Genomic DNA, 15,114 nt, shown 5'->3' with positions numbered 1-15,114 from the left:
GACGACTGGCCAGGATGGGGAAGACCACAGCGTGGCCAGGACCACTAACTATGTAAACCTCTGTTTTGGCCTCTGCTAAACTTGAAGTTTCTCTAATTCTTGATGATGGACTTGGCGGGGGTCACTGAACCCCTTCATTGGTTCCTCTTCCCAATGTGACCGCAGTGAATGACCCTCAGCTTTTCTTAACTTTCCATCTCTTCAGTTGGTGCATTGAGACGCTAATTAGGATTTCCAGGATCCAGGGTTTGCCCCTGACAACTCTAGTGACATTAGAAGTGACATGTAAAGGGACAACAATGCTGAAATAGATGCCAGCACCCCAATTTCTGAACTACCCAGGACAGGAAAATCTGCAGACAGGGGGCAGACAGACAGATGTTTAGTAGGGGCTGGTGGTGGCCCCTAATGGATACAGGGATTTGAGGGGCAATGACATAGTAGACAAAGTAGGGGTACATGGCATTACAAATGTACTAATGCCACCAAATTATGTTAGAATGTTACTGGGAAGACCTTTGGAGACCCAGCTCCATCCCTCTGCAGCTTCTTCCCCCACCCCCACTTGGTTGGCTGCTGCAAAAAACTGACAGACCACATTCAGCTGCTGCGGGAGCTACTCAGTCCCTGCAGGCTTCTAAGAGAGACCCCTCGCGGCTCTCAGAGACAGGCCAATCCCCACCTTCTCCTGGGAATCAGAGGCAACCTGATTGCAGGCACATAAAGCTCATGTGAACTAAGCCTATTTCCTTACAGTCCAGAACTTTCCCTTCTCTTGGACCCAGACTCATCTGGTGGGACTGAAGCCTCTTGTTACAGACATTTGCTGTGCCACGCAGCCTGTCTGCTGGCAGAATTATTACAGCTCCTGTCGGGGGGACACCTGACACTGGGTCATTCCTTTGAGCCTACCCCATTCCCTTCTCCTTTCCCCCAAACCTAACATTGTTGCCCTAATATTTGTGTGTGTGTATGTGCGCGCACGCGCACACATGCATACAGTACAAATATGAGCTCAGAGGACAACCTATAGACGCCAACTCTCCTTTTGCCTTGTAGGTCCCAGGTGTTAAACTCAAGCCATCAAACTTGGTGATAAGCATCTCTACTGCTGAGCCATCTCACTGGCCCGATTTATCTTTAATGATGTGACCTACTCCTTAAAATGGATGTTCAGACATGGACATTCATGTTTAGTGGCACCCTGAGTTGCCAAGTTTGGTAACTTGCCCAAATCAGCCAGTTCAGAAAGGAAGACAGACATCTGGAGCAAATAGTGTCTGTTGTTTGTTCCTTGGGTCAATATCCCACTGTTCCTTTGGCCCCGAATTCTATTCTCAAGCCCTCCTCCCACCTCAGCCTCCCCAGAGTAGCTGGGACCACACCCAGTGTATCCCAATTATTCTGGGCCAAATCCTCTGGTACCCACAGGGACTTCTGCACTGGGAAAAGCTGAATTCTATCCCAGGCTTGTCTGAGTCCCTGTCCAATGGCCTTGGGTCCTTTATCCTTCTGAGGATCTTCCCCCCTGGGGTGGGTTGCTGGGAAATGCTGTCCACTCCATAGAGCACAGACCCCCTGGATCTGTATTTGGGGCAACACTTGCCTGAGCAATGAACGGAGTAATGAGGGCACCCACTCTCGCCATGCCGCTGCAGGTACCCAGGCCCAGTGCCCTCGTCGCCGTGGGGTACACCTGGAATGTCAGCGTGTCTGTCAGCAAACATCAGGAGGGATGCTGAAATCCCTTATCCCTCCCACTCAGGACAGATGGGACTAGCGCCCGCGGGCAGGATGGGAATGGGCAAAGGAGGCAGGAGCTTCACCCAAGGCCGAGAGCACGAGGGTGGCTGTGGGCAGGATCCCACTTCCCTCGTTGCTTTTCACTACTGGCAGGTATTCGGCAGTTGGGTTTTCTAGTTAGCAATGGTGAGTGGTGGGATGTGTACAGAGTGCTTGCCTGGCATGGTGAGGCCCTGGATTCTATTCCAGTACAGTGGAAAAGACCGTGCAGTTCAGTAGAAAGCACTGGACCATATATAATACACAATACACATGCATAATTACTGATTATATATAGGGGTCTAGCAATGGCTGTACTCAATATAAAATGAATAAAGGGATTAATGTTACAGTTCTGTTTTTCTCTGCTGGACTCGACAATGGCCGCTGTCTTGTAGGTGCAGACCTACACCACATGCGCCTTCTGCTCCTCCCAAGCTAGTGGGTGGCCCCTGAGCCACTTCTCTGTGTTCTGTCTTGAATGGTTTCATTCTGTCTGGTTTTCTATACTAATTTTGTTTGTTTCTTATTTTGTTGTCTAAGTGTGTGTTTGGATGGATGCAAGCCGTGTGTGTGTGTGTGTGTGTGTGTGTGTGTGTGTACCACTAGAGGCCAGAAAAGGCCATCAGAACTCCTGTAGCTGGAGTTATAGGCAGTTGTGAGCTGCCCAATGTGGATGCTGGGAACCAAACCCACGTCCTCTGGAAGACCAGTATGTGCTCTTAACCACTGAGCCATCTCTCCATCTCCCAGGCTGAGTTTTCAATACAGAAACCTATCACTTGGATAGGTCAAGGCCATCACCTATTCAATTAATTATTCACGGTCACCAATAGCCACTGACTGAAGTTTAGCTAGGCTTAGAGAACTTGAAGAGTTTTCCTAAAACTCTTTTTTCTTTTCTTTTTTTCTTTTTTTGGTACTGGGGCTCAAATCCAGGGCCTTGAATAAGAAAGGCAAACACTTCAGTACTGAGCTGCATGCCCAGCTCACAAACACTGCAGAAGGATGTCTCCAGGAAGGGGGGATGTGGGCCCTGTCCCATTCCCTTTGGCTCTATACACTTAGGAAACCTCTGGAGTTCTTACACTGAGCTTAAAAATTGGACGAGCAGAAAAAAAGAATGATTGTGAAGTAAGTGGAAGTGATGAGGCAGACCTAAGAATAATTGATATTCTGGTCAACAACACCCCCAGGTACCCACCCCACTTTCAGGCACCTCTCCTACCTCAGGCGTGTAAACGTAGGCTGCTTGGAAGCCTCCAGAAATAAATGCTCTTGCAATGAAGAGTAAGAGGGTGAGCACATTTCTGGGGAGGAGAAGACAGCAGGTGAGGGCTTTTCCCATCTCATTCTCATGGCACAATCCACCTTCTCAGGAAGAATCAGCACTGAATTGGCAAAGGTACCCCACCCAGCACCTCTGCGTGCTACGCTAAAGCTCACTCTTACAGTACCCTGCTCTCCATCCAGCAACCCAGCTGGCAGATGGGACGTCTGTGGGCCACAGCTGGGCACGAGGGTGGGAAAATGGTCTGAGTGACTGAAATCCAGGACTAAGGCTCAGTGACGAAGCACTTGCCTAGCATTCGTGAGGCCTTGGGTTCTAGCAGGACTGTATCTGGCATTCTTAGGGTATTTCTGCTCCCTAACTGTTGGCTCTATGGTTCTCCTTGATGATCTACACTACCAACCCATCAGAGTCTAAGCCCCACATCTCCCCCATCCTGCGGGCCACTGGTTCCTTGTCGGGATTGGTCTGGGGCACGTCTATATTCAGGGGCTCTTAGGAGTTGGAAAACTAGAGAATGTATCTTCAGTAGGGCGTGTCTGAAACAAGGTCTATTTCCATCAAACCAATCACTTTAAAGCGTGCCCAGCTTCTGTGGCCACACTGTTCTCGTGTTTGGGATCATCATGGTGAGGGAGTTTGAATGAGAACAACCCCCATAGGCTCATAGATTTGGATGCATAGTCACCAGGGTGTGGTGCTACTTGAGAAGAATTAGGAGGTGTGGCTGTGTTGGAAGAAGCGTGTCCCTAGGGGTGAGCTGTGATTTTTCAAAGCCCAAGTCAGGCCCAGCATCTCTTTCTCTTCCTGCTGTCTACAGAGCCAATACAAAACTCTCAGTTGCTTCTCCAACACCATGTCTGTCTGCAAGCCATCATGTTTCTTGCCATGATGATAATGAACTAAACCTCGGAACTAAACTGCAAGCCAGCCCCACTGAAATGTTTTCATTTAAAAGAGTTGCTGTGGTCCTGATGTCACTTCACAGCAATAGAACACTGACCAAGACACATGGGAACTCTAAACTTGAAGTTCAGAGAAATAAAACCGAGACATATGGTCCCCTGCTGCACCACAGAGCCTTTGACCGTGAGCCCACCCATCTGCCCGTCATGAAGCACCATGAGCCTGAGTCCTGGTGAGGGGCTGGGGTTCCCCTGATACCCACCTTCCAATGCAGACGAACAGTAGGAGGCTGCAAAGGGAGAAGACGAGGAAACACAAGGCCATGGTCTTCTTGCGGCCCAGGCGGTCAATGACCCACAAAGTCACAAGGACGCCTATTAGGAGAGCAGGGACAAGGTAGGCAGTTTCTCAAGTGGTCCCTAATCACCCACCCTATGTCGTCTTCCACCCCTGGGCGTGAACCAGCCGAGCTGAACCCATGAACTCCAGTTCTGTCCCAGCCAAGCGTTTAGACAATACAGTAGACTCCAGACCAATGCCTGCTTCATCTGTCAGTGAAGCAGGGGACCTGGGAAGTCACAGCAACCAGGGAACAAGTGTGTACTATTTCAAGTCTCTAAGGGAAAGGCAACTGATACAGGCATCGCAGGAGCCTGAATGATGGCATTCGCTGTAATCAGGCAGCAGAACGTCCAGGCTTGGACGCACACCTAGTTGGGTTCAAAGGACTCTTGTTTATTCTAACCTGCCATATAACCAGGAGCCCATCTTCCCTGAGCCTCGATTTCTTTATCTAGAAACGGGACTAGTAAAATGTTGTGCCATCCTCCATAGAGGCAGTACAGCGTAGTGCTTGAGATTAGTGTATTAGGTAATATTTATTATTACTATATAATCATATTTTGAGAAAGTACTTCCATATCTATTAATCATTAAAAGAATCTTCTAAAACAAATGCCAGTGGCTGCCTTTAATCAGAGCACTCAGGAGGCAAGAGGCAGGATGATCCCTGTGACTTTGAGGCCAGCCTGGTCTACATAGTGAGTTCCAGGCTAGCCAGGACTATGAACCTGTCTCAAAAAAGTAAAAAATAAATAAATAAAATAAATGCTATCATAAGAGCCATTTTTCATATTTATTTAATTATTGCTTATTGAGTGTCAGGATCTATTCTAGGAGGGCAATATGTGTTAGGAACAAAACCAAACAAGAAGATTCCACATTTCAGAGTGGGGAGGTGATGGCAATCAATACTGAACTAAAGTTTCTAAGCTGGCACTCTCGTTTCCTAATGAAACTGGGGGGAGACGTTTTAGGAGAATGATAGAGTCTGGGTGGGGCGACTGGAGAGATGGCTTAGTGGTTAAGAGCACTGGCTGCTGTTCCAGAGGTTCTGAGTTCAATTCCCAGCAACCACATGGTAGCTCACGGCCATCTATAATGAGATCTGGTGCCCTCTTCTGGTCTGTAAGCATGCATGCCAGCAGAACACTGTATATATAATAAATCAATCTTTTAAAAAAAGAGTCAGCATGGGGCAAAGGTCTGAGCTCTGCCAGCAATGGGACATTCAGTGTCTTAAGCCAATTTCTTAAAAGGCCTCGGGACAAGGGTACAGGCTCAAGGTGTTGTCTGTGGAGCTGACCCAGGCAAGCACCAGTTAAAGATGGTATACAGAGGACTCCGATTGGTCTTTGCTGAGCAGAATTCAATGGTGGCGGAAAATGGAAAGCTGTCGGAGCCAGAATGATTGTGGGCATCTTTAGTCCCTTTAAATAGCTGTTTAGCTTTGGTTCAGCACTGGATTTGACATTGTTGTTTTCAGACAGGGGGAGAAAGGGAAGGAGGGAGGAAGGGAGGGACAGACAGAAGGAAGGGAGCAGATCACCTTTGCATGGTGTTAAGGTTTGGAAGTTTGATGTGCCCACCACCAGGTCTTTTCCAGTGCATCCAGTGATGGGGGAGAAATCTCCAGGGCCACATCTCTGTGCAAGCCCTGACTGTCATTACAAGATCGTTTATACAACCAACAGCCTTAGAGGGTAAAGACACTGTCCCCTCTGGAGCAATGGCAGAAGCGTCTGGAAGCCACTTAAAAAGTCCCATGCATCCTGAGCTTGAGCTTCCTTGGCTGTGGTTTGGACATGGTTTGAGTGTGTCCCCAGGAATCATGTGTTGGGAGCGTGGCCCTCAGTGCAGTGATGTCCAGAGGTAATGGAAGGTGGGTGTGGCCCTGTCTCTGCTTCTTGTCTCTCCTCTCATGGGCTCTCACTACAGGGCTCCTACCATCCCCTGGGAGGCTCTGGTTAGAACTGAGCCAATGCTGGCACCCTGCCCGTTAGCTTCAGAACTGTGCGCTAAATACACTTTTTTTTTTTTTTTTTGGTTTTTTGAGGCAGGGTTTCTCTGTAGCTTTGGAGCCTGTCCTGGAACTCCCTCTGTAGATCATGCTGGCCTTGAACTCACAGAGATCCTCCTGAGTGCTGAAATTAAAGGTGTATGCCACCACCGTCCAGTCTAACTACACTTCTTTATAAAGGACATAACCTTAGGTATTTCATTATCATAACAGGGAAGAGATTCCCATATACCTGCGTTGCAGCTCTTCCGCCTGGGCCTTCCTTATCATGGGTGCAAACTGGGGCAGCAGGCCCTGCCATCAGTATTTGACCCTTGCTGCAGTGCAGAATTGCAGTAGGGTTCTTGTGACAGGGTGTGGCTGCTTGCTCCAATAGCCCAGGAGCCTTGCCCTTTTAACAGAATGCTTGATGCTAGGCAACCTGACTTGTTAGCCTTCAGGTAAGGTCAGACTCTTAGGCGTGTTTATAATGTATAGCAAAGGCCTGTGAAAACACTCAAGGCCTGTTTTTCTTTTCTTTTTAAATCCTAAGCAGATGGTAGGCTTTCCTGCCCCACCTCACCTGGGAACTCAGACAGGGTGGTCCACAGTAGGTCCATGTAATCCTCCTTGCTCAGGTACTCACAGGCCAAGCTGCACTTGGCTTCCACTGCCTTCTTCCGGCTGGAGACTAGGGTTGGGGAGAGAGGAGATAGTCACACAATCTTGTACCACAGCTTCCTGTATCCTAGCCCTTTGTTTTGGAAATGACTTTAACTGTGTAAAGACAGGTTGCATTTGTTTATGCTGTGCAATGTTACTTTAACTGTGTAAAGACAGGTTGCATTTGTTTATGCTGTGGAATGTTACTTTAACTGTGTAAAGATGTGTTACCTTTGTTTATGCTGAATTTGTTTAATGATATAAAGACGTGTTGCATTTGTTTATGCTGTGGAATGTTACTTTTACTGTGTAAAGGTTGTTACCTTTGTTTATGCTGCATTTGTTTAATTATGTAAAGATGTGTTAACCTTTGTTTCACCTTGCCTGCCTAAGGCACCTGATTGGTCTAATAAAAAGCTGAACAGCCAACAGCTAGGCAGAACCAGAATTAAGTAGGAGGAGAAATCTAAGGCAAGAGGAGAACAATAGGAAGAAGAGAGAATGAGGGAGAAAATGAGGGAGACAGCTAGGGCCAGCCAGTAGATGCAGTAGGACATGCAGAAAGAAAGGTAAAAAGCCCCGAGCCAAAGGGTAGATGAAGAGAAACAGGTCAATTTAAGCTGAAGAAAAGGAAATGCTAGCCAGAAATAAGCATAAGCTAACCCCCAGTTAGCACGAGGCTCCACCATCTAAGACCTGTAATGAATGAAAAGATTAATGAATTGTGCTGGGCATACTAACCCAGCACCTCAGGGCTTGCTGAGGGCATACTTTACCACTGGGGTCTCCTCCCAGCACCCAGCGTATGGAACTGTCACCCATGGCCCCTTAGGTTTTACAAGCAAACCCTGAAGAAACTTGGTTCTTTTTCCAATGTCAGAATCCCAGCAATGCCTTCAGATAGAACCAACCGAAAGGCTGTGCACCTGCACGCGCATATTTCTCTTTCTTTAATTTGTCTGGTGATTCCTGCTTCAAAATACAGTTCCCTGGGGAGCTTTTAAACCTGACTAATGGGTGATCCTCACCCAGGCTGATTAAACTGGTCTAGAGAGGGTTTAAATGGCGCTGGCATTGCGTCAAAGTTCCAGGGGTGGGGGTGGGGAAACTGCTGGTGGATGCTTACCTAGGATTCAGGAAGCCCTGGGTTCCAACCACGGTGGGAACGCCCCTTGTAGGGCAGGGATGGAGCTCTGTCCTTGTTCTCACGGGAGAAGGGCACATTGGCCACTGTCCAGGATCACGTGCATAGAACCACGAATTGGGTTTTGGGCCCTTCGTGGGTGGGGATGATTTGGAACGACTGTTTTGGCTCTGTGCGGTCCTTGTTTTTAAAGGGCCCCCAGTGACAGAAGCTGGACACCCCAACCTACCGTTGAGCTATCCAGCCCTTTCCTTGTCACACTTGTGGGGCAACTGTTGCTCCTCTGAGAGCTCCGTCTCCCTGTACCAAATGGAGCCCTAGTCTAAGGGACAGAATCTAACCCAGGGAGATTCATGGAGACACAATGCATTCGGTTTTGTAGAACACGGTTTTCTCCAACTTCACAACAGCTTTTCTCCCTCTTTTTCTTTCTTTCTTAAAAAACCAAAACAAAAAGCCTGGTGGTGGTGGTGGTGCACGTCTTTAATCCCAGTACTCAGGGAGGCAGAAACAGGCAGATCTCTGTGAGTCTGAAGCCAGCCTGCTCTAAGGAGTGAGTTCCAGGACAGCCAGAGATACACAGAGAAACCTGTCTTGAAAAAAAAATGGATCTTTATGTTCATTTATTTATTTAGTCATTTTGGTGGTGGGGAATGAACCCAGGACGCCACACGTGCTAAGTGGGCGCACCCCCTTAGCTTTTAGAATGCATTCTCCTCGGGTCTCTTGCAGAGATGAACATTTCCGTGACACCCCTTCAGGGCAGACAGATTGCTCTTTCCTCACGTGAGACTGACCAGTGACACCTCAGTTTATCAGCCAGCTTCAGAGCTCGAGCCCTGACTTAGGCGGGGACTGGGCACGTGTCATCTCCATCATCACAAAGTCACCCAGAGTCTTGGGAACTTGGAATGCATGCCACAGTGATGATGGCAACACCTTGCAGGGGAGAGAATGTGGCTGGGTTCATGTGGGGTGGGGGACAGTAAAGGAAGGGATACTCACTGCTGCAGACATCTCCCGCCTGGAAGAGTTCTGTGGTGAGCAGAACCAAGCCATAATAAGAAAAGGCATTGGAAAACCTGTGGGGGGAAAAGCCAGGATGGAGACATCAGAGAGGCACAAGGCTCCTTCCGGCTCCGGGAGGCTACTCCTTCACCAGTCTTGGCAGGCTCTTGAAGCCTTTTGGGGACCCTGAGCAGGGAGATGGCTGGCAGGAAGCGTCGTGATGGGATAGAGGGACATGATTCTGTGTTCTTGAAAAGACCAAGATGGACTGTGTGACGTCCCAAGATGGACAGCAAGGAATTCCCACGGCATCGAAGGGGCTTCTGAGCTAACACGGAGGGGCTGAACATGATTTTTAGAATTTCACACTGCAATGACACTTCTTCCCTCCTGCATAGACCTGGAATTTGCATTTAGAGTGTACAGAACTAGAATATTTGTAAAAACAGCCATGATGGAACTCAGACACAACCAGAGGCTGAAGGTGAACCTCCCACGTTACAGCGATGCCTGCAAGCAGAAACTTCTTTTTTTTTTTTTTTTTAGATTAAGTAACTTGCATTTATTAAGTACCTTTTACATGCAAGGCATTGCAATAGGATTTTCCCATATATATGATATATCATTAAATGCACTGGTATTTCAGAGGGTCTTAGTTGGAACTTCGTGCAGTCTTGGATTTGAGAAGGGACAGTCATCACTCAGAAGATGTGAGTCCCTAGTGATCCACAACCCACATGGACTCTAACATCTGGGTTTGTGCTACGAGTACACACAGTCACATACAGGACAAGTAAATGTGAAAAGAGTAACTTATTACATTGTAAATCTTCAAAAATAATTCAGTTTTTTTTAATTTAGCAGTTAGCAGAGGTGTGATGCTTAACACTAATCTTTCTCCTGTGCTACAGGGTCTAGATATTCGAGAATACTAAACTGTCTTTTCCTTCCTACCCAGAACAGAAGGCCAGCTTTGTGCTTGTTTTTCCTACCTCCGGTAGAGCTGCTAATAAAACAGTCACCTCCCCCACTTCCCAAGACAAAGATCAGGGGTTCACTTTTGCCTTCAGCAGCCAAGTCTTTCTGCAATGGCCCTCTCTTTGCTCTTGCCTGGCTAACTATAGGGGTCTTCTTCCTGTTTGCCCAGACTCTAGCCCAGTGGTTCTGAACCTTCCTAATCTACGACCCTTCAGGACATTATGGTTGGGGTGGGAAGTAGCAACTTCTACGGTTCAGTCAGTCCTACTAAAGCAGAGCTGTTTTGATTGGTTAAAATGTCACTTTCTTCATCTTCTGCATCTCTTTAGACCATCTTGTGTACTTGACCACTGTAACTTCAAGCATAACATTCCTGTGTTATGTTACATGTAAGTGTCAGATATAGAAGATGGGGGGAGATGATGGCTAGTGCTGTCAAAAGCTTCTTCCATCATAACTGCTGCCCTGTCACCTGACAATCACCCTCTTGTCTGCTCAGTCTCATTTGTCAAATCTTATGCATGAGTCTCCTAGTGCCCTGGGATGTAAATCAACACTCGGCCTCCACTTACACAACACGTGACGCTGGGTCAACATGGGGAAATAGAAAATGAAGTTGCCAGGAACAAACAAAATGCCATGGGGAAGATTCTAGAAGGCTGAGAGAATGGTTATGGACGTTGAGAATTGCATGCTCAGCCGGAATTCTCTTGGGCTGTCTTTCTTAGCCACATATTGGAGATCTTCACCTGACCTAGCAGCCTTCACCTAGCAAGTAAAACCGTCAGAATGTGTTAACTTGGCAGACCACTCACTTCCGCCAAATACATAAATAAATAAATGCTGAAGGAAAAAGAAAAGAAAAACCAAAAATGTCATCAGGTTGCAGTAACCAAGACTGGCAAGTAGAGTCTTGGGCAAATGCCCTGCTTTGTGCCTTTCCTCTCTCTGTGATGGTCGTTCTTTATTTAAAGACATGGGGCCACATCATAATTGCTTCAAAATAAACTGTTCTCTTGGAGGTACGAACTGGGTTTGACATTGACAAGATTAAAATTAGCCTCTCACGAATTGCTTTTGAGATTCAAAATCAATCCAAGTGAATTGCAGATTCTTTAAAAATTATTTAATTTTTTCTTCTAGATTATAGATTCTTAAAAGTTGATATTTTGATTCTGTCCAACTCCCCTTTCTAAAATCCTACGGGTGCCACTTTGAACTGGGCACACAGCGGGCATTTAATAAGTGCTTGGTGAACTGATTCAGCTCTTAGGAACGCGGAGGCAGAACTCAAGCCTGGCTCCGTGCTACCAAGCCTTTCTTCCCTCTTCCCTGTAATCGACCATGCTGGGAACACCTCTCTCATAATCAATGCCTCTGTTCAAAGGTGAACAGGAACCAGGTTAAAAACAGAACTCAAATCCTCCAGCCACACAGAGCCTTGTGCTGGCGCTGCTGCAGGCGAGATCTGGAAAAGAGAAGAATGGCTGCAATTGCACTTGCTACAAAGATGAAATAATTACTCTCTGTGATTGCCTCCCTGCCAGTCTCCTCCCATGACTGCAACTCAAGCAAAATTAAACCAGGCAGGAACGGAGGGGTCCCATGAATGGCTGTGTTCACCACGTCTTAGTTTTCAAAGGATGAACTGTGTACCACCAGTGGTAGCTGAGGCAGCAGGTGCAGAGAAGAGGCCCTGGCCGGCATAAACAGTAGCTTCCTGTAGAACGTTCCCTTGGAAGTTTTCTTTCCGTTCCTTTGGTTGCATCAGCCTCATCATGTGCTCCTGGTTCCTGAGCATCTGCCCTTCCCACAGCCGCCCTCCTGGTACACAGGCTCAGTGCCTGGACACACCAGCCACCCTGTCTCTGGTACATAGGATCAGTACCTGGGCACACCAGACACCCTGTCTCTGCTACACAGGCTCAGTGCCTGGGCACACCAGACACCCTGTCTCTGCTACACAGGCTCAGTGTCTGGGCACACCAGACACCCTGTCTCTGGTACATAGGATCAGTGCCTGGGCACACCAGACACCCTGTCTCTGGTACACAGGCTCAGTGCCTGGGCACACCAGACACCCCGTCTCTGCTACACAGGCTCAGTGCCTGGGCACACCAGACACCCTGTCTCTGGTACATAGGATCAGTGCCTGGGCACACCAGACACCCTGTCTCTGGTACATAGGATCAGTGCCTGGGCACACCAGACACCCTGTCTCTGCTACACAGGCTCAGTGCCTGGGCACACCAGACACCCTGTCTCTGGTACATAGGATCAGTGCCTGGGCACACCAGACACCCTGTCTCTGCTACACAGGCTCAGTGCCTGGGCACACCACACACCCTGTCTCTGGTACATAGGATCAGTGCCTGGGCACACCAGACACCCTGTCTCTGGTACACAGGCTCAGTGCCTGGGCACACCAGACACCCAGTCTCTGGTACATAGGATCAGTGCCTGGGCACACCAGACACCCTGTCTCTGGTACACAGGATCAGTACCTGGGCACACCCTCTCTCTAGTACACAGGCTCAATTCCTTGGTGCACCAGCCACACGGCTACTTTACTGTATCTACCTTTGAGAGCATCATTAGCAACTCAAGCATTTTCTAGAAGAGCAGAAATAAAAATGCCTCTCTTCAAAGCTACTTATCTGAGTAGCTCCACGTCCAGTTCAAAGTGTGAAGGAGTGAACAGCCCACCTGTCCTCAATGCAGTTGGGGTCAGGAGTGTGATGCTGGCAGCACACATGGTGGCCAGCCTGTAATCCCAGCATTCCAGAGGCAGAGACCAGATCTCTCTAGCAAGCCGACTAGCACCAAGTGAGAGACCCTGCCTTGATTTATAATGTTGAGAAAGATTGGGGAAGACACCTGATGTCACCTTTGGGTGACCCATACATACATATGCATATACATATGTGCAAACATTCAGATACATACTGCACACACACATTCAAAACAAATAAGTAAATCTCAAGTCCCAAACAGTGTTCTGTGAGTGGGCAGTCAGCAGCTCTTACCATATAAACCACAGCAGGAGAGTTGTCCAGCGAAAGTGGGGTGTAAAAAGATCCCTCATTTTGCCTCTGTCTTCCTGTTTCAAGACACGGACATGTGGGTTATTGGCTAGATCCCAGGGCACAGGGGCCTTGGCTGGAGGCCTGATATTCTCTCTCTCTCTCTCTCTCTCTCTCTCTCTCTCTCTCTCTCACACACACACACACACACACACACACAGAGATATACAGACACACACACTCACAGACACAGATACAGATACATATAGCTATATACAGATACACACACAGATATACAGACACACACACACACGCACATACACAGAGATATACAGACACACACACTCACAGAGACACACAGATACAGACACATAGACACAGACACATATAGATATATACAGACACACACACGCACACAGATATATACAGACACACTCACAGAGACACACAGATACGGACACATAGACACAGACACATATAGATATATACAGACACACAGATATATACAGACACACACACACAGATATATACAGATACACACACTCACAGATATACAGACAGACACTCACAGACACACAGATACAGATACATATAGATATATACACACACACGCACACACACACACACACAGATATACAGACACACAGATACAGACACATAGACACTGACACATATAGATATATACAGACACACACACTGCTAATGGCATAGCTAGGGGTAGAGGACACAAGCTTGGTAAGTCAAGACTCATCCCATTCCTTCCTGCTGAGAACCTAACAGGCCAGGGCCTTGATTATCACAGGCCAGAACCATTCTGTGCTTCCAACATGGAGCAGGAGGCAGACCCCCAAGGTGGACACTGTTGGGCCCCTGGGTTTGTTTCAGTGCAAGGGGCATGAAATCATTTCACACATATACAGCCAGTTCCTGGTCAGGGGTACCAAGGTGCATCTGCTGAGAGCCCACTCAACATAGGCCACTTTGCCCAAACACCGACTACCTAAATGATCTATTTATCAATTCCACAAAAATTTAAAGAATTATTTTTTTCAAATCTTTGCTTAACAATTGCTCTTTTTAAAAACTGAGCTGGGAGTGAAGCAGAAGCAGTTATAAACGCACTGGCTGGCGGGACAGCTCCCTAATCGCTGCCTACATTCTCCAGCAGGAGTTCAGAATTTGGCAGTCAAGCTGCCAGTTGGAATTGCCAAACTCCCTTTACCAGTTCCACACCAGATTTCCAGTTCATGTACACAGACACGCACAAACACAAATGCAGGCCATGCCAGGATCTGCACTCACCCACACATGTGCCCATACATAGCATGTCAGCCTCATGCAATCACTTCCTTGCTTCTCTCTCTCTCTCTCCCTCTTTCCCCAGACTCTGACCTGTCTGGAGATGATGAGCTTTCCCAGAGGCATGGGGGCTCCATTTTCTGTTGCTATCCGCTTTAAGGTGGCAATTGCCTTCTCCTGGTTCCCAGACAGCACATCATACCTAGCACTCTCCGGCAGCCACTGAGGGGACAGGAGATCCAGGTGTGGCTGGTTAGTGAGGAGCAGCACTCTCTGCAGGCCGCCCTCCCTCATCTGTGTGGGAGTCTTTGAGAGTTAGGTCTCTGGAGTTAGAGTCCTGGCTTTGAATGCTGGCTCCTCTGTGTGCTACATGGCTATAGGGTCCTGTGCCGTGAGGTCACTTCCCTGTGCCTGTTTCTTCCTTCACACCTTCAGGTGTTCAGAGGGTTAAATGGGATAACAGAAGCAGAGAGCTTGGCAAAGGGTTGGCGTGGGTTCGTGTAACTGTCATCACTGCCCTGGTTGCTTTTAGAGTTGGGGGGGGTAGGGTAAATAATGACACCATCAAAAACCTCCCCTCGCCGGGCGGTGGTGGCGCACACCTTTAATCCCAGCACTCGGGAGGCAGAGGCAGGCGGATCTCTGGGAGTTCGAGGCCAGCCTGGTCTACAAGAGCTAGTTC

General features: G+C 48.0%; 1 protein-coding gene across 1 annotated transcript in view; it reads right to left on the bottom strand.

The window, feature by feature from the left end:
- Positions 1-15,114, bottom strand: part of LOC121446319 (SV2 related protein) — a 71,126-nt gene that overhangs the window by 3,160 nt on the left and 52,852 nt on the right. The window contains exons 9-15 of the mRNA XM_041648870.1: positions 14,526-14,654; positions 13,137-13,210; positions 9,130-9,206; positions 6,901-7,008; positions 4,242-4,353; positions 3,011-3,092; positions 1,607-1,696 (exon numbers count right to left, since the gene is read on the bottom strand). Of these exons, the coding sequence (XP_041504804.1) occupies positions 1,607-1,696; positions 3,011-3,092; positions 4,242-4,353; positions 6,901-7,008; positions 9,130-9,206; positions 13,137-13,210; positions 14,526-14,654 (672 nt within the window). The remainder of the gene's footprint in view (positions 1-1,606; positions 1,697-3,010; positions 3,093-4,241; positions 4,354-6,900; positions 7,009-9,129; positions 9,207-13,136; positions 13,211-14,525; positions 14,655-15,114) is intronic.

This window comes from Microtus oregoni, unplaced genomic scaffold, assembly GCF_018167655.1.
Source record: "Microtus oregoni isolate MIOR12 unplaced genomic scaffold, Mior012 000003F_ref0000135, whole genome shotgun sequence".
Lineage (NCBI taxonomy): Eukaryota > Metazoa > Chordata > Mammalia > Rodentia > Cricetidae > Microtus > Microtus oregoni.
The sequence above is the reverse complement of the archived record's forward strand: the minus strand, read 5'-3'. Positions and strand labels throughout refer to the sequence as shown.